Below are 22,184 nucleotides of genomic sequence, written 5' to 3'. Positions count from 1 at the left end.
TTTTGTTGTTGTGTGTGTGATTTGGGTGAACTGACCCTTTAAAAATATCAACAGAGGTTCAGGTTGTCCTGTATAATATGGAATTAACAATGTGTGTTAAAGTCAGTTTTCCTTTTCCATGGGGAGGATGGGGAAAGCAAGGCAAGAGAAAGAAGTCCTTGTTTGTAGTTGGTTTCAGCGCAGCAGAATGTGACATAAAATTACAACAAAATACTGTGGCACTTGCTTTACATTAACTAAAGACCCACTGGGGTCACCTCTGCCACGCACACACCATTAGGCGCACTCTCTCTTTCACACACAAAAACCCAGATCACAATTAAGACACAAGGAATATCATGTCATTTGGGATGTGTTTATTTGTAACAGTAATACATGGTGGAATACGTAAATCAAGAGAGAACCAAAAATCATCTAAAAACCCACTGTAGAATGTCATATTCATAAAGATAAAAATAATGTGTCAATTTACATTAAGAAACTGTTAGCTGAGGTAAAGTTAAAATCTAGAAATGTTATGTACTCAAACAGCAACGTTTCCCTTTTAATTCAACTTCTTTGCTCATCTTCTAGTTGTCAATTTTTTTTTGTTAATCAACATCGAAGTCCAAAAGAGTTCTCAGGTGATATGGGGACTCTGGCCATAAAATAGGGAGTCATTGGCATCACAGTTGATGTAGTTGTAGCAGAAGATGCTGCGGTCCACACACAGACGCAGCAGTTTGGCACCTGACGAACAGACAGACAGATGGGCAGAGCATCGCTGTATCTCAAAGACTATTCTAGGGGAACGCAATGTAGGGGAGAAGCATTCTGGACTACAGTGAGTGTGAGTGTTTCTGTTGCCTGCAACATAGAGTTGGAATATAGCTTTGTGGTACAGAAACACAGGGCTGTGGTGCATACATAGGCTTTGGGTAACATAAACTGCAAAAGCTAATTTGTTTGGGCCACAACAATGGAAGGTAGTGGGACTTTAAAAGACAAATAGGGGATATGTGTGGAGCTGGAATTGGGGTTAATAAGCGAGGTTAAGACAAAGACCTACAACATCCATGCATAAGAAAAAAATCAGAGGGCAAAATAAGGCAACAAAACATAGTGGGAAAACAGGAAAAAGAAAACAAATGTTGGTATTGCTTGGGTTAACGTCAAGAGTTTGCATAACTGAAGCCTTCCTATTTTATGGCACAGAAGTCCGGTGGACAAAATGGTTGTTGTTGTCATTATTTACAAAATGAGTTTGGCAAACCAACGATCAGATGCCTTAAAGCCATGTTAACTCTATAACTCCTATAGAGCTGACCCCAGCGGCTTGATTGACTTATAAAATAAAAATTCAATTTTTCAATTTCCTCTTCTTTTTTTTTAATTGGTATTGTACAAAAGCTATAGAGAATGAACAGTTCAATCACAGAATCTGTTTGACTTGCAACACTTCCCTCTCAGGGTCCTTTCCTCAGAATGTCTGGTCCTCTGGCCTCTGTGTGAGTCTGTCTGCGAGGAGAGACATTTGGCAAATTACTGTGTGTATGCATGTTAGAGAGAGTGAGAGATGACTGAGTGTGTGCGTGTGTGGTGAGCATATATAGGCTGCCGTGTGCACGGCTTGTGTGTAGTAGGTGTGTGAGTAGCTCCCAGAGAGTCTGTTTCTGCATAGTGATCCAGCAGACACTCACAAAGAATGGGGAGAAAACGCCCCAACCAACAAACCAATCAGAAGCAGTGATCCCAGTAACGGACCACCCCTGATAGGCCCGTTAGAGTCTAGCTCCTCCTGTGAGATCTCCTCGGTACTGATGCAAATTCTGTCAGTTAAAACGAAAAATGATCATTCTAATCCTGATGAGTGTGTGAGGGTGTGTGTCGGAGACAGGGAGGCACTGCTTGATTCAGTCCCTCCTTGGCAGCACAGTTTCTGGCCACACACAGGAGGCAGAGGAAGGAGGGTAAGGAGCGAAGACAGAGAGGAGGAGCGAGGGAAGGAGGGTGAGAGGGGAGGAGCAGGTTATGTCTGTAAGGCTGGGTGTGAGTCGCCACAGGGAGAAGGGAGGAGAGGAGAAGACAGCTCAGTGGAGGGAGAATCCGTCTCAGTGATTGATATCCCTTCTTGTCTGGGGTGAATGACCAAGAGAGCTCTCTCTCCTCAGGAGGAGAGCAGACTGCAGAGAGGAGGAGGAGGAGGAGCACAAGAGGAGGAGGAGGAGGAGAACAGAGGGAGCATGGAGGCTCCTCCTGGGAGGTTGTTAGCCGAAAGAGGTTATGAAGAAGGGCTTGGCCAGGCAGGGAGATGTGTCAGAAACGCACAGACACACACACACACACACACACACGCTGTGAGGGCTCTCCTCCTGTTCTCTCAGCGATGGTCAGGTCTGTCCTCCTGTGTGTCTCTTTATTTCTTCCCTTTGTTGATCTGGGCGTAGAGAGGGTCCTTCCCCTTCTGTTCATGAGAGAGAAAAACATCAGCGACTTCACACAGCTTTTACTTTTCTCTGTTAAAACCTGATTGGATTTGTAATGTCAACAGTTCATCTGAATAATTAAAAAGGGAGGAGCTGAGTTTCTGATTCTGATTCATTCTCTCATCCGACTGAACTGCAAGTATCACCAACCTGCAAGCCCTGACTAGTAAGTTCTGGCTCTGCACAGGTTTGTTAGGTCCTGTACCTACCATGGCCACCAGGTTGCAGTAGCACACTGCTTTGGAGGAGACGTCCAATCAGTTCTCCTCCAAGCCCCATTCAGAGCTCTCACTGAAAAATTCACCTCTCACTCACGACACGAGTTATTGTCGTGTCGTGCACGCACATGCATATTCTCTCCCACTCCGGGCTCCCCCCAGGACCAGTGTGAATCAGAGGTATAAACTAGTGCCTTGAAAGACCAGTTATGAGTCATCATGTCTGTATTTCTCTCCAACTGAGCTTGAAGACAACAGTGGATGATGGAACACCCTGCAGTCAGAGCACCAAGTCTGCTGCAGTCCCTCACAATGGACCAGTTATTATTGTACACATAATTACAGCCAGCCTCTCAATCGGCCGTGCGGACAACTTGATTGGAGACTACTGACTGGCCTATTATACTCTAGAACACTACTCTCACTCAGAGGTGCAGAGAAGTGTGCTTATAGTTTGGAGTCTACCAGCAGCTTCCACACAAGGATACGGTACCTAATGTTCATATAATCTGATGAAAACTGAGGATGTGAGGACAGCTGGAGTGATAGCAATTTCGGCTGATGTGAGAAAAGGTGCGACATTCTCTCAAGGCCTAAAGAATAAATGACGTTCCAGTAAGAGTCTAGCAACCTTCATCATATACAGCAGTTTCTGCTGCTGTCCAGTTAAATTATATGACATGAAGTGAATTTTAGAGACAACATGATGGGACAAACTAATGCAAACACGCATCTACGTGAGAATGTTTAACTTGAGCAAAAATATGATGATTATCCTGAGCTGTATGACTCCACTTCCGTAATGTAGAGTCAAGAGGAAGAGGTGACGGTCTGGAAGAAAAGACGGATTTCTGACAAATTTCTTTTGTTTGCCTGAGCTGCTCAATTTAAACATACACTATACACTTCACACATGCATGTCGTTGCAATGTAGAGCTGAAAAAAATGTGATGATTCATTGGTTAGTCGATCGACAGAAGATTCAGTCTTCTTTTATAAAAAAGCCCCCCACTAAATGTTCTCTGGTTCTAACTTCTCAAATGTGAGGATGTTGATCCCTTTCTTTGTCACAGAGTAAGTTAAATGTCTTTTTGTCTGTCAGACAAAACAAAAATTGTAATGGCCATTTTTCATTATTTTATGGACAAAACATTTAATTGATTAATTGAGGCAATAAGCAACAGATTTACCAGTAATGAAAATAATGACAGCAGCCCTTTTAAAGTTGATGTTCAAAACGTCTTGTTGTGCACTGGTTAGTTGTGGCCAAAACAGTAAAAGCAATTCTGTGTTGAAATTTGCACAAATCAAGCACAATCTGACTCATGTTGTATCTGAATACAGCTCTCTCATGGGACAGAGTAGTATCTGTGAGAAGAAAGAAGACTTTCTTAAAAAGCTGCTTCACGCTTAAAATCACACCAAAACCTGACCTGCATAATCTGGATCGGCTTTCATCTGAACAGAAAGGGTTTGGGGTGATGCTTTAGCTGAGGCTTTGGGCTCTGGGATACAGAGCTGTACCTGTAGGGCCGGCCAAGGCCAGACAGTCAGCAGAAAGTAGCTGCCAGCAGCCCTGTGAGAGGTGACAAAGAGGCTGAGACAAGCGGTGACAGCAAGCACATACTGCTCAGCCCCTGCACCAGAGCCACAGCCCGGCAGTGTCACCCCGCATCATCTAACCAGCGCTGCCAGCCGGGGCTGCTCCAGCTCCGTACACCCGGGCTGAGAGAGAGAGAGAGAGGAGGGAGGGACTGGGTGGAGGTATGAGTGATGTGCTGGCGTAGCACCAGCCCGAAGGCCAAAATATCTGGCCAGACTGGTACACGTGTGGACATTTATGTGCATGCGTGTGAGTGGTAGGCCCTGGGCAGGGGGAGCAATGTGAGACTGCTCAGTGAACCGTGGAAGCAGGCCATTTCACGGCTGAGACTCGGGAGCGTTCGCTGTACATGATGAGATCACCCCAGAAAAAAACACTTAAACTCCCACTAGCCTGAACACATGTCTGTCAGAGCCACACAGTGGGAGGGGAGGACAGGACATAGCCACCACCAAACACACACTCACAAACACACACGCGCATTATTTTTTTTTTGGCTCCAATATGAGCACAGGTGGTGACAGTATCGATCATTTGTGTGCTTGTCTGGGGAATAAGTGGGCCTAGTGCACAGGCGTGTTCGTTAGGGGAGATGTCTAAAGCCAATGTGATTGAGCAAGTAAACACCGTATGGGAGCAGATTCATTGGACCAGGACCAAAGCAGTCCACCTACTACAGAGGAAAAACTCTGTGCTTCTGGCCATAACAGTCAGTCTGCTGCCAGATTCACCACTCAGTACTCTACAATCCGTCCTCCTACTTAAGGCCCGTGTCCACCTGCTGCCCTGCAGCTTTCAGACCGACTGAATATGAAGACAGTACCAACGGGGGAGAGAGGCTTTTCAGCCAGCCCTCCTCCTCTCCTGGAGTGGGGAAGGACTAGAAGGCTTCTTGGGTTTTAATTAATGCCAATTATGTTGGGGCAGTCATTAATCTTGGCACCCCAGTATTAGCTGATGAAAACAAAACCCATTACATTTTTCCCTGTGTGAGTGCCAGCAGCTATCATTAAGGAGGCATCGTTGGGAATTGTGTGGGTGACGACACAGGGTAGGGAGGCAGGGATCAAAATGGCTCTCTCCTTTGGAAGCATGCCATTTCATGGCTGCGACCCAGGAGTGTGTGCGTGTATGTGTGCCCCTCCTTGAGTAGGCAGACCGCATGTTGACATGTCTCTAAAAGAAATTTCCAGCCTATACAAGTTGTGTGAAAGTTTTCCTCTAGGAAGATGTGAAAAAACACACTCCTCTTACAATACAACCCAAAAACTACACATATTATTACATCATGTAACATGCATAATGCATAAAAATGACAGCACACATCATTTTTATAATAATGCTAAACATTTAAGATCAGCATATTGCACATAACATTGACACATCCCAGAAGACATCCTGTTCGCTCAAGTGCACAGTTTATGATTGGCTGCCACACACCATTGGCTTTCCTACTGAGATATGTGCTATTTAGGGAACTGGGTGTGATTTAGGTACACATCACAAAGACATAATGAGGGCACAGAGCACCATGGTCAAAGTGATCATGCGTGATGAACTCGTCACACATTGTTTCAAAAACTCATGCAAATGCCACATCATAATAGATAGATACTTACGAAACTCTAGGTGTGGCTACGACAAAAATTACCAACACACGTAAGGTAATACAAGCAAATCCTCATACATGCACAGTCACACACATGACCACTCAAAGTCAGTCAAACACATGCCGTTCTTTGAGCATGCGTGACAGCAGGTGGAGAAGGAGAAAAACTCAGAAGAAGGAAGAGATGAAAAAAGATGCAGCACACTGAGACTGATGTAAGTAGGGGGTACAAGGGCAGGGAGGTGAAGGAGGAGGAGCTAGGGAGAGGAGAGGTATGGATACCTACCCTGCCCTGCTGCTATCTAGCTCCCAGCCTCTGGACTGGCCTGGTCTGGGCTAGGCTCTGCTGTCTCACTGGGGCAGGGTGACCCAGAGCCACAAGCCTAAAGAGGGGAAGAAGGAGAGGAAGGAAGAGAAATGTGGAGAGAAAAGATAATGGAGGGGTGTAAGAGAAGGAAATAAGGAGGAGAGGTAAGGAAAGTAGACAGAGAAGAATACATCTGAAAGAGGGATCGCAGGATTGTCTACAACAGTAGAAGTAAACAGGAGGCAAAAGAGAAAAGGCGTCAATACTCTGAAGGAGAAATTCAAAGGACTCTTAAAGTGAGAAAACACAGCCCACACAGCCTGTCTCTTCTCAGAAACACATCTGCAATACATACAAACATACTTAAACACACACACACATGTATTTTACTGATGTCTATTATGAAAGCATCTGTGGAGTTCATACTATTGATCTGCTGCTTTTTTCCTAAACCACTACCGCTTTTTACACCTCGCCCCTCAGAGAGTGGGAGGCTGTTTTCCAGCCTTTGCTCCATCTTTCCTGTCTTTCTTTGTAACCTTTTCGCGGCATTCACTCACTGCCGCCACCAGTGCACATTTCTCAGGGTTGTGTAAAGCTTCTGTGTGTTATTCAGGCCTGGTGACATTTTCAGCAGTGTGAAAGTCCTCTATTTTTTCCAATAATAGCTGGATTGGAGGCATAAAACTAATGTTTCACGCCTGGAGAGTGGAGACCAAAAGAGAAGAAAGAGGCAGGCATGAAAGAAACGCAAAAAAAGAGGGAAAGGCAGACTAGAAAAGTACTAGAAAAGTCTTCTTGGAAGTCACTCATTCTACAAGGACTTGGTCAAAGGGAGTTTCTCCGACCTTCCTAAAATCTCACTTTATCTTCTTATCTTTCCTTAATTTCACTCACTTATATGGATGTGCTGCTGGTAAAATAAATATTAATTGCCCCTGGAAGAAGAATTGGGGCATTATTCCGCCTCTATCTCACCAAAGATGAGTCTGTCCATATAGAAGTAGTGATGTATGGACACTACCTGGCTGGTATTAATAACAGCTTAATGATGCTTCTGACAATTCCACCAGCTAATTTAACGCTGTGTTGACCATACACACACACACACACACACACACACACACACACTCTGAACTACATACTTATGCAGGTACGCCACAGCTCATGTTCACACAGACACACACACTTCATGTGCACATTCAAACATGCACTGATACGAACACACACTAGCACACTAAGGGACACAACGGCATCGGTCCCCTAATCAGGCAGAGTGATTACCTGGCCCGCCAACACTGCTACAAAGGCTATTTATCAGCAGATCTCAACGCGCTGCGCAGGTTATAGCAGCATAAGGAGTGAGTTATTAAATGCACACACACTTGACTTTACCATCCTCTCTCACACACACACACAAACACAACTACACACACTTACAGCATCTTCCTCTCCACTGCGACTAGGGCTGCCCTCTGCTTCCCCAAACGAGTCATCTGTTGGGGGGTCTGTGGCGTCGGTGGGGGGGTCACTGACATGGGAGGCGGAGGACTTGGAGGGAGAGCTCTGCCTGGGAGCTGGGGTGGGTGCTGCAGGGGATGTCACGTTGAGTCAGACGTAGCTACAGACAGAAAATGCTACAGAAAAAGCAGGTCGCTTGGAGCACGGACAGACATGAATGGACAGAGTTCTTACGTGAGTTGGTGGATGGTGTTGTGGAGGTGACTGGTGTCAGATTCATTTGAGAAATGTCAAAGTCGTCACAGTCGTCCGTGTCCTGGGCAGTGCCCACACGGCTGAAGTAAGTGCTGAATGCCTCTGAGGTTCCTGTTAAACTGGGCTGTTCACCCTTTTTCGACGGCATGGCCGGAGGCTTTGCCAGCTGAAAGTCCTGCAGGAAGAGGTAAGCATTGGTCAGAAAGGCAAAAGTTAAACCTCACACAGTTACTTTAACTTTGAATACTTTGACTGACAGCATGGCCGTCAAATCTGATGAAGAGCACTTGATCACCGTGGCTAAAACCTAGGTGGCAGTGCTTCCTGTCTTGGTCTCAAGATGTTTTTTTCCTATCGTCTTGAACTTCTATCGTCTCAGCTCTTGTAGCTTTTTGGACTCAGACTTGTCTCAGCCTCCATAAATAGTCTCATCCATTCTTGTGTTCTTGTGTCAACCGTAGTGGGTTGGACTGTTTGAGCAACAAACTCCACAGAGGCTCATTCTAAATCTAGGTTGGTCTCAACGAAATTCCAGTTGTACCCAGGCCCTGCTCTTTGAGATTGGGATGCAAAAAAACAGTAAGAGTGCCAAGTTAAGGTGCTGACAATGTCCACAATTTCCCCATCTCTCTCCCCTTATTTCCTGTCAGCTATCTAATAAAAGGCATATAATGTCCCCAGAAACAATAGAAAAAGAATGATAAGATAAATACAGTTCCTGGTTTCTCTGGCTGATGTTAAATCATTTGGGCTTTTGCTGCTAATTTCTTCTTTTGCGTCATGACCACATTTTCTAAAAACAACACAAGGTAGAAAATGGAGTTCCCAACAGATATCATAATTGTGTTTTCATCAGAATTCTTTATTTTTTAGCTCCCCACCTTGAACATCTCTTTGCCCATCTTTCTCGCCCTGTCCCCGTGCTGCGGACTCGACGACGCTGAAGGGGAGGCAGCTGAAGCGCTTGCTCCAGCACCTGAATGGCTCTCGCCGGCGGGAGTCACAGTCGTGACGGGGGTGAGAGTCTGGAACATGGCGGCAGGCAGAGTGCCCACAGGTTGGGCAGGGAGGTAGGCTGTGGGGGGGAAGGCTCCGGCTGCCATGGCTGCCCACTGCTGCTGGGTGGCAGGGAAGATGTTGGCCTGGCCCCAGATGAGAGGCTGGCCGCCTGGCAGCACCTGGGCTACCGGGCCTAGAGGAGACTGGACCCCGAAGGCCAGCGGTGTCTGGGCAGCAAACGCCTGCTGGGACCAGTGGCCGGGGGGTACTGCTCCCATTGTCACATAACCTGGTGGTGAGTGGCAAGTTTGTAAACAGCTTAAGATTAAGATATACAGGAATATTTTGTAAAACCTTAATGAGATAAAAAAAAGAAGCCAGAAGAGGAAGTGATTAAAATACCCACAATGCAGATGCTCACCAGTGCTTTTCACACAGATAATAACCCATGCATCACAAGAGAATGCTGCCCTACTTCTGCCTGCAGCTAATGTGGTGTCTCCTAATGGTCATGGTGAACTATCATAATTACCTTTAGAATGAGGCAGAGTCATTATGAAAAGGAAGGGCTCACAGAACACACACTCATTAAAATCACTCAAACTCATCAGTAGAAGCTTATTCTATTATACACTTGATGGTCTCCCGTTTCTCGTGTCCCAGTTGATACCTACAGCAGAGAAAGCTGACATTTAACCTCAGCCAACCTGCTACATTGACATTTGAGAGACGAGGAGAGGGGACGAACAGAAGTGAGGGGGGAGTAAAAGGAGGAGAACCTTAAAAAATAAGTACACACTGATGTCTAATTCACAGAAGCCCTGTGCATACCAAGGAGTCTACAATCATCTCAGCATGTTTTATTACCTCTGACTTCCACAGTTGCATCAGCCACAGGTAAATCAGCAGCAGCTTAGGCAGCAAGCTAATAATCCATTTCATATTCAACACACAACCAATACCACCTTTTCTCTTCTTCCCCCTCTCCTCATCTACATTTCAATTCTATTCCGTCCCCCTCTATTTAGCAACCCCCCCTGAAGACCCCCCCACACACACACACACTTCTCTCCCCTCTGCCCTCTGCCTCCGAATCTTCTGACTCTCCAGCTCCCCTTCATCTCTTGTCTCGACTCTCTCTCCCGCTGCGTTTGTTTTCCCTCCGCTTGTAGCAGCGGTGTATTTAAGTAGAAAATGAAGGTCCTACCTGAGGGCACAGACGCAGGATTGAAGGGAGCAAACAGTTCTGTGGGAGGCTGCAAGCCCAGCGAGGGGTCGAGGGTGTTGGCTGGAGAAGCGGGGGTCTGCGCAGGGCGCGATTGGAGGTCGGATCGAGAGAAAACAATAATAATATAAAAATAATCGGAAAGTATAGTTAGGATTTTATAAGATTTAAATCACAAACCGTGCATGTATGACAGCTACTCACCGATGGAGAGGTGATGTCAGGAGGAGTGGACATGTCTCCAAAAATCTCTAATTGGTTGATATTCTGAGAATAAGAGAAAGTATACACTAGCAGTCAGGTACAATAGCTACACTGTTGTACTACATGCATTATCTGGGTCAGTTTACATTCCAGTGCAACATGCATCACACACTGCATGCAACAAGACACGAGCTTGGTTTGGTTGTGGTACCTACCTGAGCACTGTGGCAGCAACACAGAAGAGGTAACAGAGGGGTGAGGTGAGATGGGATAATGAGATGAAATGATTGATTATGATGACATACCTACCAAGAGTTATCACAGTCGTAGTTTTCTGCTACACATAAAGATGTTTTCCAGCAGCTGGTCCAAAGGCAGACTATCCCCCTCCACATCCCCACCCCACACCCCCCACCTTGCATCATTATAGTGTCTTCTTCTGGACAAGTCATTAATGTTCCTCTGTTGTAGTAGAGGATGTCTGGTGTGCCTCAGAGGAAACAGCTATCAAACACAGCAGCCTTTCTATTTGATCTGAATTTGTTCTGTATCGTTCTGTTTCCTTTCACAGTCTCCCCATGATCCTTTTCTTTAGTATCTCCGCATTAATAATATCTTTAGGCCTGGTGGCAAGTGAAGGAAACTCTATTTTTAGTCGTAAAGGAATTTAAGCCTTGAATAAATGGTCAGAGATTAGCATAAATCATGGTTGCGGATAATTTCCTTTGAAATAATGAATGTTCTTAGAATATCTTCCCTCTTGTTCTTTCTCGTAGGTCACACATAGACCAAAAAGTACTTTTTACATCTATCAGAAAATTGATCTGTGTGCATGGTGTTTAACAGTTATGGGTCTGGATGGGTATGTTAGGTTTTTTACAAAGAGAAGGGGGGAAGGAAGGCTGTAATGTGGACTATTGTTGCTGCAGAGTCTACTGCAGAAGATAAAGATCAATTCAACAAGATGCTAAGCTAGATATCAAAGATACAGAAAATGGTGCATCCAAAAGGACTGATAACAGGATTATATTCACAAAACGCATTTTAAGAAACATCCTTCTCAAACTAAAATGCAACAAATTCCTATGGCTGTTACTCAGTGTTGTGGCACAGGGTGCTCTGAGTCAATAACACACAGCATTTGCTAATGTTCTTTAAACAGAAACCCCCGGCACAGGAAAAATGCCACTGGAGCGAGTGTTCAAACAGTACAGGAAGTTTGACGTTAATAGACGTTCTGTCCACTTTTAGTTAAGTCACTTGACTCAATATTCTTTACGCATGTGGATCTGGGGTGGTGGGGTCAGGTTGCTGTGATTATCAGAGTGTTATGAATGCTTCATTAATGTGCTCTGAGCAGCAGCAGCACTCTGCAAGTGTGTCTGCAGGCGAGATGACCGCCGCTGTCTGCTAACCCTCCTGACCCCCACCCGTTCTCTAGCAGACACTCTGACCTTTACGTCCACTCTGCCCTTAAAAGACCTCTGCTCGGAGCTGCTGGGAGTGTTTTTCTCTAGGCTATACCACTCGTCCTCCATATTTTATGTATATGTACACATGCAAGTGTGAACGCACAGGTGCACCCATACGTATGGTACTCTACGCTACCTCTGCCTCAACCCGGTCACTATGCAACAGCGAGGTCGCATGTTTTATTCATAAAGGACAGGGGTCAAGAGTTGAGGTGATTTACGACTAGAGAAGAACAAAAGTGGAGCGGTACCGAGGAGGATGGGAGATCATCTGAGGATATGCCTAAAGAAGAAGTTCATGGGGGCTGATAGGTAACCTTTAGGACAGTGTGTTCCCTGCTTACAGATACTGAAAACCCTCCTAGCTTTTATCTGAACCCCAACCCCAACAGCACTGTCCTTTGCTGGATGTACGTAGCCTTACCTGAGTCACCATTTCCAGACCTAAGTCTATCAGATCCGCCACTGCCTGCTGCTGCTGTAGTTCAGTTTGTTCTTGCTGGAGTGGCTGATCATGGAAATGATGTTGGTGATGATGGTGGTGGTGGTGGTGGGGGTTGTTTTCTTGTCCATTCTGCAATCACAACCCCAGTGTTAGATGGCAGGTGGGATGAAAATGTGCTCACACACAAATAAATTAGTGGTTTTTCATGCACTCAGAGAGAGGGTGAGACAGAAGGGAGTGGGGTGAAATGAGGCTCATTTAAGAGGGGAATATAATGGTCTGCAGGTGTCACAAAACACACACACACTACCACACACATCACCATACACTCACTCAGGCGAAGGTACGGTTCTTCTTGACAGACTTAGAGCCAAAGTGAAGATTTAAAAAGGTTTAAAGATCATCCCTACCTTTAGTCTAAACTATAGCACTGAGCTGAGGTTTAAACCCTCTTTGTGTTTCTGTAAAGCCTGCTCCCCTGTGTCAGGAACCACAGTGTGAGACAGGCAGGCAGACACAGTAAGAGGAGCTGGATTAACTAACATGCTGTATGTGAGAGCAAAGGGAGGGAGTATGTTACATTTTATGGGTAAAAACTGCTTCCTTACTGCTAGCTTGCTCTGCATCATCATCAAGCTGGATCTCCATCAAAGTGAATTACAATCAAAAAATTACATGATATGTTCATGCTTTATTATCAGCAACAAATCCCATGAATAGGAATTTATCCAGCTAACAAATGTTGTCTGTACAGTCAACAGCTGATATGGCTTGTGGCTTCAGGCTTCTGAATTACGTCGTACTTGCATGGATTTTGCTCCCACCCCAGAAAAATCTGACTGTACAAACATCCTCCAATTTTTTTTTCAGCTATAGCAGAATGATCAAGGGTTCTGCCAGATCTTTTGCCAGCACTGGCACTGAAATATGATGTGCAGATAGCTCTGGCAAAGCAAGAGTAGTTGGTGCACTACAATATTGCTGAGTGTATGCTTTTCTTTGGATGAAAGCATGAAGTATGGCCATCATTAACTGATGATGAAGAACAATAACAGCTTGCCTAATACTAATCAGTTTTGGAAATACATTCTACTGGATGCATAATAGTTCATTTGAATCCAACTGATGAAATCCACCTAATCTGGATTTTTGAATATTTAAATTTACCTGACAGTTGGATTGAAACATACAGTATCTACTCGGCTAAAGGCTACAATCTGCTGTTGCCCATTCCTCTGCCTTTCTATCTTCACTCTCACTTTGTCCATCCCTCTCTCTCTTGCCCTGCCAATTATCCCTCTGTGCCCATTATACACTCTTGACCATCTCTTTGCCCAGGCCTTTATCTTTATCAGTACAGCTGCCACCTATCAATTAGCCATCTCCAGGGAAACAGTAATTACCTGTGCACATGTGTTCTGCATACAATTATCGCAGTCCCTTTAATTAACGCCACCTTGCTGATCCCTTACCGTCTGACTGATCACACAGGCAAACTGTCACATGCAAACACAAACACACACACACACACACACACACACACACACACCGTCTCACAACTCGGAACAAAACAGAACCGGACTAGGGACATTTTTCTCTCCCTTTAAGTCATTTTCTCTGTCACACTCTTTCACACACATACACTCACACACAGACACCAAAACCCTCAGCACCACACACACAAACACAATTTAGATGCAACCTTTATTTTAAGCTCAACGCAAGGCCAATAAAGACACAGATTCGAATTTACAGAAATGCCCCTTTTATATGGGTACAGTATATAATATGATACATATCATATCATATATCATACTAATTCAGTGTTTGAGCAGAGTTGATGTGTTTGGCTTGTTGGCGGTACTCTGCTGACCTCTACATGGTAGCGAGGGCTTCTGTTGATTCACACTCGCTCAGTTCTAACAGGGTCAAAAGCTCAGTAGATTGAATTGGTTTTATATGTGTGTCTGTGGGTGTTTTATTGATTTGTCATCGTTTACGGAGGTGACAGAGTAAACAACAGAAGAGATTGCTTTAAGACAGGATGTTGCATTTCTGCCGGTTCTATCATTTCATCTCAGGTGTAGTGGGTACACACACACAGCAATGATCCCATCTAATGCTAGTTTCAACTGTCATTATTTCTACTGAGGAGACGCCTCTGGTCACTCCGCCGTCAGTAATGTCACAACAAGTGCTATTGCTGCATTCATGCCATGTTGGCTGAATAGGAAGAATGAGAAAACATCTCAATTTTAAGTGTTAAAATAGTTAGCATCAATGCAAGCCCTGCAGCCACTCCATATAAACAATAATGTTGCCTAAATTTGTGATCATTAGGAATTAATAACAAATTCATCGTGTCAGCTATAAATCTCCTTTGTAATTAGCTGAATTGACTGTATTGATGTTAACAATGGAGTTTATTTACAGTACACTGGCAGCAACTGCAGCTTTGCAGCCATTTTATAAGGTGCACCAGTTTTTAGCTGTAGCTTTAGCAGTTCTTTTCACTAAATATAAGATGTATCCAAAATGCCTCGTTTCTCCTTGAGGCTGCTTATTGTAACAATAGGATGTGAATGCAGCATTTGGACTTCTGATGGAAAAATCCTGCTGTGACATCAGTGATGGAGGTGCAACATGCTTGAAAGATTCAACCCACGGAGAGAGCAGCACAGCGGCAGTTTTCTACCCTCTGGGTTAAAACCAAATTATATTGTCTTTAATACAATACATGCGGTTTGCCACAAAGTAAATTCTTAAATTTCTATGATCCATTTATATTTCTATGATCCTGGGTTATATTTACTCCCTCTGACTTACTGGGAAGCAGCAATTTGCTTTATTTAAAATAGGGTGGACGACTAGTCCGATTGGTTGCACAACAAGAGAGAAATATTGGATTTGTTCACGTTCAGACACCTGCCAACACAAAGGCAATCCAAATAGCAGCATGTGTTGTGGGCTGGGTGAGGAGAGAACAGAAATACTATGGTGCCTGTAAGCTTCTTACCAAAGCTGAGGATAATATGCAGCCAGAAAACTGCGAGACTGATTCCAAGCCTACCAAAATTCCTAGTGTGGGATTGTGACTGCCAGGAGTGACGTGGAGGAGTCCAGTTTTAGCGGTTTAAGGATAAAAGACTCACTGCAGGGGAATACACACAGAGCTGGTGAGCTCTGGATGGACTGAGGGAATACTGATCTATGGAACAGCAACATGGGCTCACAACCACACGCACAGACACATTCAGGACAGCAGCCTGGTTATTGAGAATGAAGATTTTAGCAGATTAAATCAGGCACAAATATAACTAGCATCTTTATAGGCAGATAAAAAAGCAACTGAGTTATAGTGCAGCCTGACAGTGGCCAAGGTCATCTTTCATTATAACAACTGGCAGTGTGGCAGCCACTAACAAGAGCTTAAAGATATGCCACACACACACACACACACACACACACACACACACACACACACACAAACACAAGTACTGTAAACACACATACAAACAGTGATTTAGATTTACTCTGGAAACACTCTTACTTATATGCATCAACAGGGTGAACGACTGTTCAACATCCTTCTATATAGATACAAAAATATGAGGCCATGCACATTAAAGTCAGACGTATAATTTATATCCATCAAAGAAAAGATATGACAGTGACAAAATGTGTGCTCAGCGCAATCTGGCGGGTCATGCAGCTTTGTATTGTATTAACCACTGGCAAACCACAGCCAGGCATGCGTCATAAAGCAAACTGACACGACACACGCATTCACACACAGTATTCTGGTTAACCATAAGGAGCAGGCACCACGGAGCATGAGGAGAAGGGCACCAGCCACCACAGCTACAGCACAAGCAGAAACGTAGCACAGCACATTGCACAAGAGCACTGGGTCCCAGCAAACCTCTCAGGGATAAATCACAGACACTGGATCACTGTGAGGGAGCGATGTTAACGGGAAGTAGAATCGCTGCAAAATTAGAGCTTCACAAGGCTCTACAAAAGGAGAGGGCACCGAAGGGAAAGGCTTTGCACTCGAGTAAAGGTGGGACGGCTGAGAGGTTTGTCTGAGAGGGGGAGGCAGGCTGAGTGGGGTGGTGGGACACGGACAAACACACGGTCACTCACTGGGTGTCGCTTTGGGACGTCATAGACCCCTTCCTTCTGCTGACTGGTGGGAACCTACACAATTGGCCAATGAAGTCAGAGAACAGCCAAGAGAGCCTGTTACCTCTGGACGATGAAACAGTCTTTACACATCACTGTTACAGCACTGCGACACACTGGATGCCAACACAATACCCTGAAACCTGACTCCTCAGGAATCAAATCAATCACTAGTAGAGTGTGAGTGTATGTGTGAGTGTGTGCAGGGGTAATCAGAATTAAAATCGGTGGAGTGAGAACTCATCCACTAAGGCTAATCAGTAGACTTATCGGCCTGCTGTGATGGTCTCTCCCTCTCGCTTTCTCCCTAATAAAGAATGGATAAGGCTTCTTATCGCACCCACAGACATGTAATAACTCAGATTGTCACACATGTAATATCTCCATGTCACACAGGCAGATCGATCTGACAGTGTGTGCAAGGAGAAGACACACTGCGCACTGATATGTATGAAACCTGGGATTCCTATGGTTTTGTTTCTCCTACAGTGACAGTTGGATGTGCCCTAATCAGAGTAGTAAATGAAAAATAGCACTGATGAAGAATGTGGATATCCATCTAGAACAGCCTGTCCCATTCATTCTCCTCCTCTCAATGCTTTCTGACTTCTTTTACATGTTTATTTCCAGAAGCTGCCATCTTTATTCATGCATTATTTCCTCTGTGGCTGGAGGCTGGCTGAAGCTCACGTTTCTTACGCCTGACGTGTGTGTGTGTGTGTGTGTGTGTGTGTGTGTGTGTGTTTGTTTGTACGTGTTTTTCTGTTTGTGTGAGCTTGTGCACGCGCCAGCGCTCCGTCTATTTCCAATCCATTTTATTTAAAGATCAAACGAGAGGCTGGTGATTAATCTTTCTTTCCCCCGCTTTCTTTCATCTCCTCTGGAAAAGAGGGAGGGGAGGAGAGAAAAAAAGAGGAGGGGTCCGCCTTCCACACAGGCCAGGAATAACCTCCACATCCCCTCCACGCACGCACCAAACCCTCCCCCTCTTCATCCCCTGGAGGTCTACCCACGCCTCTGAGGAGTGCACCCAGAGAAAGGCTTGTCTCCAGGGGGTATCAAGCTTTGGCTGTCAGGGCCCTCTAGAGGGTGTTAGTTGTTTGTACGCCTCTGATTCTTACAGTCTTTTATTTTCATGTATCTACAGTTTTATGGGTGAAAAAATAATCTATTAATTGTATGAGCAGTCCACAATATATCTATCCCATCAAAGAGCAATGTAGCTGCTCCTGATAGGCTAGCAAGTGGAAGATTAAATCTCTGGAGCTTCTTGTTGTTGGTAGCTTAACCACAGCTGACTACAAGATGACGACAATGTAACTGAGACACAAGCAGACAAGATGAGCTTGTGAGTACCTGATAAATGCTCTCTTCTGATTGGTCACGGATGGGCTCGTGTCCCGCCTCAAACACAATGTACTACAACGTCGGCAGCAGAGGGAGGACAGGGATGTAAGAAGCAGGACAGACATCGGAAGATAAAGAAATAGAGAGAAAAAGGTGATATTGCAGAGGAGATTAGTCAAACAGCATTGTCAATAGGTTCTCAGTGAAAAGCAGTTGAAGAACAGATAGTTCCTGGTGACACGTGGAGAATTTAAGCGGGAAAAATACCTAAAAGCAGCTGAGAAAACTAATCCATCTGTCAGCTTATCATGCATCCCAACTGGCAGACATGCACACAGACACACAAGACCCATGATCGCACAGATTCCTACAGTCTCCTACATATGTGGACCTCTAACCCTCCAAAGTGTACATATTGTGCTATTACCACACTGTCACACTGTAACCAAACAGGGGCTGTCTCCCCACAGTGCACACAGAGAGGAGCAAGCTGAATGCAGCAGGTGACAGCAGCGGGGTGATTGGTCAGGAAGTTACCTGGTAGACCGGGTCCTCCAGATCCTCCTCCAGTATTGTCTGCGGATGAGCGGTGGCAGGAGAGAGAGGGAGAGAGATCAAACGGGGAGGAGAGAAGGAGCAGAGGGGAGAAGACAGAAGAGAGGGAGGAGGCGAAGAGTTAAGCCGGTGGAGTAGAAAGAGTAGGCGGAAAGCACAACGAGACATAGCAGCTTCCCAGCATTCAGATAATCATTTGGCAATCATCAGAGAGAGAGAGGGGCAGACAGAGAGATGAAGACAAATTAAACAAGAGACGGAGAAAAGACAGAACAGAGGAAGGTGAAATAAGCACAATGGGCAGGTGGTGCCACTGATGAAACCTGAAAGTATGTCATTTGCTCGCTTTGATGTTTTTTCAAGCCTAACTTGACTTATCTGTCAAGAGTCTCTCGGATGAAGCTCATCATACTTATGGCAGATGATTAAGACACTGCTAAAAAAGGGGGGAAAAAAACAGGTAACAGAGAGTTGGTAAGTGTACCTGGTAGACCGCCTGCTCACACTGCTTGTCTTTCTGGGCCTTCTTCTCCATCTCCTCTCTCTGCTTTATCTCATAGATGAGCTGGAACAAGTCCCGAAGGTCCAGAATCACAGGCTCAGCCTAGGAAGACAAGGACACATTATTCACCCACCCTTTAACACACACACACACACACACACACTCTATATACACTAACAGTATCGATTAGAACCCATTGCAACCATGCCTGCTTATTGTAGTGTGGTGACTGAACTTGTCCTACCTCATGCCAAGAGATTAAGGCCATGGTCAGGCCAACATTAGCACTGCAATAGAAAACATTTTCACCTCATTCCTTCTCATTTCAATTAGACCTTGTCATTTGTTTGGGAATCCCGTGGGATAGGAGTCAGTTTCACCACTCATCATGGGACTGGGACAAGACAGGACAAAAAATTAACGGGAGTGGGTAGTCCAGGAATCATTATTGTTTTAATATATAAATATGCAGTTCAAATATTTATAAACGCTATTATAACTTCTGGGATTGGGATGGAGCTGGATTTCTTTTAGGAAGTGCGATGACACAGGAGGGAAAATCCACTCCCCTGACACCCTCTAATGTCAGTAAGATTGCTGCATTGGCACAGCAGTGTTCCCGATGCAGAGAGTAGTGGAAAAAAAAAGTTTAGCCCTACTCAGTGTTTACTGCAACCTTATCCAACACCCCGCTACATTGGTACATCAAATGTGAACAAGTGCACATTTTGTATCAATAACTTGGCCTAAATCTACTATTTGCCCTGCGATTGTCAAGACCAAGGACAAAATTATCGTAGCCATGATAGTTTTTCAAAATTGTAAAATGTTGCGCAGTGTTTTGACACAAGTTACTCAAACTGGACTTTCTGGATCATAATTTAACCCCCCAACCCCCTCAAAAAAAACCCCAAACATGTGTTTGTCTTATTGAGTGCTTCTTATGATCTGTGCGTCCTATTAGTCATGGTGAGTCGCAGATACATGAATGGGTTGTTGAGAAGTGATTACGGATGATTACATTATCATGACTAAACAAAGAAAATGGAAATTCCAGACAACAAATTGCTAAATAAATAAATACTGCCTATCATTGGGATCTGGAAAGCCGGTTGGGGCACACTTCCACACAACGACACACTAGACAGTCAATAAGCCTCTTACTTATCTACACAATCATTACATACGCTACTCTTTGTCTAGGCCTGGTTCAGACAGTGACAATTGCAGATACTAGCCTCTTGACTTACCTTGTACCACCTGTCTTGTCAGGGGAACAAAAGTACAGACAACAAACCAGTTAAGATGACTCACAACTTATTACTTCTGTCACAGCAGAGAGTCTTACACTACAATGGTGTTTCAGACCTAATCAATTATTGACTGATGCGAAGTGCACCAAGAGTTCACAGACTGAACGCTGCCTCGCATAAAGTAGTTCTATTTTAGTGTTTTCTTCCTACAAGATGTTCTCAGCCGCATATTGCTCATGACAGACACACTGGGGTAAACGGTGGCTCCTGCTGAGCCAACACTGAAACTTATTGTCACTCTGTCAGATTCAGAGATCCTTTGCATTTCACAATGCATGCTCTAATCTCCATCTTTTCTTGCCATCTCTTGCTCTCTCGCATCCTTTTTCGCTCCTCCTCTATCACAGCGTCTATCACAGGGAGCTGAGGCAAGCAGTGAATTTTAGAATCGTAAATGCAAGAGGCTTCGAGGATGATCTAGGAGAACTGGCCAGCTCATAGGATCATCGGGATGATATAACCTCAGTTCTGCACTCCTGAATCAGATGACTAATACATAGCCTAAGGCAACAGTGACGAATGATTCCAACAAAATGTGGTGATAAAGACTTTTTCAGGCTTTTTGGGCAAAAGATGACTCTCTCATCCACCCTGCATATTAATGCAACAGATTCACCCTCTTTTACCCAGATTAGATCCTGGTGTTGGTTACAGTTCACTGGCAGGATTTCTCCAGGATATTCCTCAATTTCTTTCTCGGTACATTGAATTTTACTCAACTTGCCTTGTTTAAATCACATTCATTTAGTGATTTCCTACATTATTTGAAACGAATCTTGAAAACCTCCAGAGAATGTGCATGAACATACAGCTACTTACAGAACTATACAGAACTTTAGGGGTTTCCCCAGGTCATGTTAGGGTCAACTGCTGTGCTAAAGTAAGCCAAAGGTGAGAGCCTGTGGCTCTCCAAAACAGTAGCTCAAACTTTTCTTCCCTGTCTGCTTGGTCAGCTGACTGACACAGAGGCCTCAATAAAGATGCACTCTGTGATTCATCTCCTAGGTAACCCACGGTCGACACATTATCTTTATTTTGTTTCATTACAGAGTGTCTGGCTCTATGTAGAAAGTGCACGTAACTTGAATGACAAACAATGACTTATGTAAGCATAGTGTCTTGGTTTGAACCAGCATCCAATAGAGGGGGGAACAACAACCCTATTTGGACACTTAGTGAATCTCTGTAGGTCTAGGAAGAATAAATATCCCCAGACAGGAAGTGTCCTTCAGATTTGGTTTGGTACTACATTGTGTCCACACTCTCTATGCTGTTGCCAGTCTCCCCAGCCAGGTTTCAATAAACAATGCTTTGTAAGACATCCAGAGTTTCGGAGGCCTTCTTTTGAGACAAAAGTACAAGAACAATAATCATTGAACCCTGTGCCAAATGGTGAATTATGACAAGCATTTGCTCCCTGAATCTTGGCTCAGACAACTTTGACTGGCACCCCTAATTTGGGTAGTTGATAAATGTGTTGCCATTAAACTAAGCTGGAGACACTGCACCAGAAAACCTGGACATAATCTATATCTGTACCCAGAAATGTACAATATACCTTGTGCACTGCAAACAAAAGGTAAAAAAGCATTAGGCGAAACTTTTCCATTAGTGAAAGCTTAGCTTGTCCTGAAACAGCAGCGAGTGAACACACTGTCCAGAGACAGCTAGACCCACCGGTGATGGCTGAACCACTTTACCACCACATTATTTTTCATTTGCAGTCGCTGCTATGATTTGTTCATGGTGGTAATTTTCCATATTTTTCAAAGAGATCAAAATAAAACATTTAATAACTGGAGATGTAATACGTTTAAAAAAAAAATTGGCAGTCAAAAAATTTGATGTTCTGGACCAAGTAGTCTTTTAACTCTCTGTAGCCTTACTACAAATTGGATACAAGGTTGCTTTTGTGATGAATAGACCTCTTCATATTAAAACTGTGATGAACTAAGAGACTGTCCACAAAATCCATTCTAACACAATTAGTGCACTTTCATCTCCACTAAAACTTGCTAA

General features: G+C 44.4%; 1 protein-coding gene across 9 annotated transcripts in view; it reads right to left on the bottom strand.

Moving 5' to 3' along the window:
• Positions 1 to 334: 334 nt before the first annotated feature.
• Positions 335 to 22,184, bottom strand: part of dab1a (DAB adaptor protein 1a) — a 202,849-nt gene continuing 180,999 nt past the window's right edge. For 2 of the 9 annotated variants that reach the window (XM_038716428.1, XM_038716427.1), the window contains 12 exons: positions 18,835 to 18,954; positions 18,333 to 18,371; positions 17,805 to 17,867; positions 16,410 to 16,463; positions 12,243 to 12,392; positions 10,347 to 10,409; positions 10,125 to 10,221; positions 8,800 to 9,206; positions 7,898 to 8,093; positions 7,643 to 7,791; positions 6,182 to 6,278; positions 335 to 2,443 (listed from right to left, as the gene is read on the bottom strand). In XM_038716428.1, the coding sequence (XP_038572356.1) occupies positions 6,198 to 6,278; positions 7,643 to 7,791; positions 7,898 to 8,093; positions 8,800 to 9,206; positions 10,125 to 10,221; positions 10,347 to 10,409; positions 12,243 to 12,392; positions 16,410 to 16,463; positions 17,805 to 17,867; positions 18,333 to 18,371; positions 18,835 to 18,954 (1,419 nt within the window). In that variant the 3' untranslated portion in view covers positions 335 to 2,443; positions 6,182 to 6,197. The remainder of the gene's footprint in view (positions 2,444 to 6,181; positions 6,279 to 7,642; positions 7,792 to 7,897; positions 8,094 to 8,799; positions 9,207 to 10,124; positions 10,222 to 10,346; positions 10,410 to 12,242; positions 12,393 to 16,409; positions 16,464 to 17,804; positions 17,868 to 18,332; positions 18,372 to 18,834; positions 18,955 to 22,184) is intronic. The other 7 variants (XM_038716429.1, XM_038716432.1, XM_038716431.1 and 4 more) reach the window with 7 other exon arrangements.

This window comes from Micropterus salmoides, unplaced genomic scaffold, assembly GCF_014851395.1.
Source record: "Micropterus salmoides isolate LMB-PRFRI ecotype aquatic unplaced genomic scaffold, ASM1485139v1 Ms_hic_scaffold_13, whole genome shotgun sequence".
NCBI classification, from domain to species: domain Eukaryota; kingdom Metazoa; phylum Chordata; class Actinopteri; order Centrarchiformes; family Centrarchidae; genus Micropterus; species Micropterus salmoides.
The sequence above is the reverse complement of the archived record's forward strand: the minus strand, read 5'-3'. Positions and strand labels throughout refer to the sequence as shown.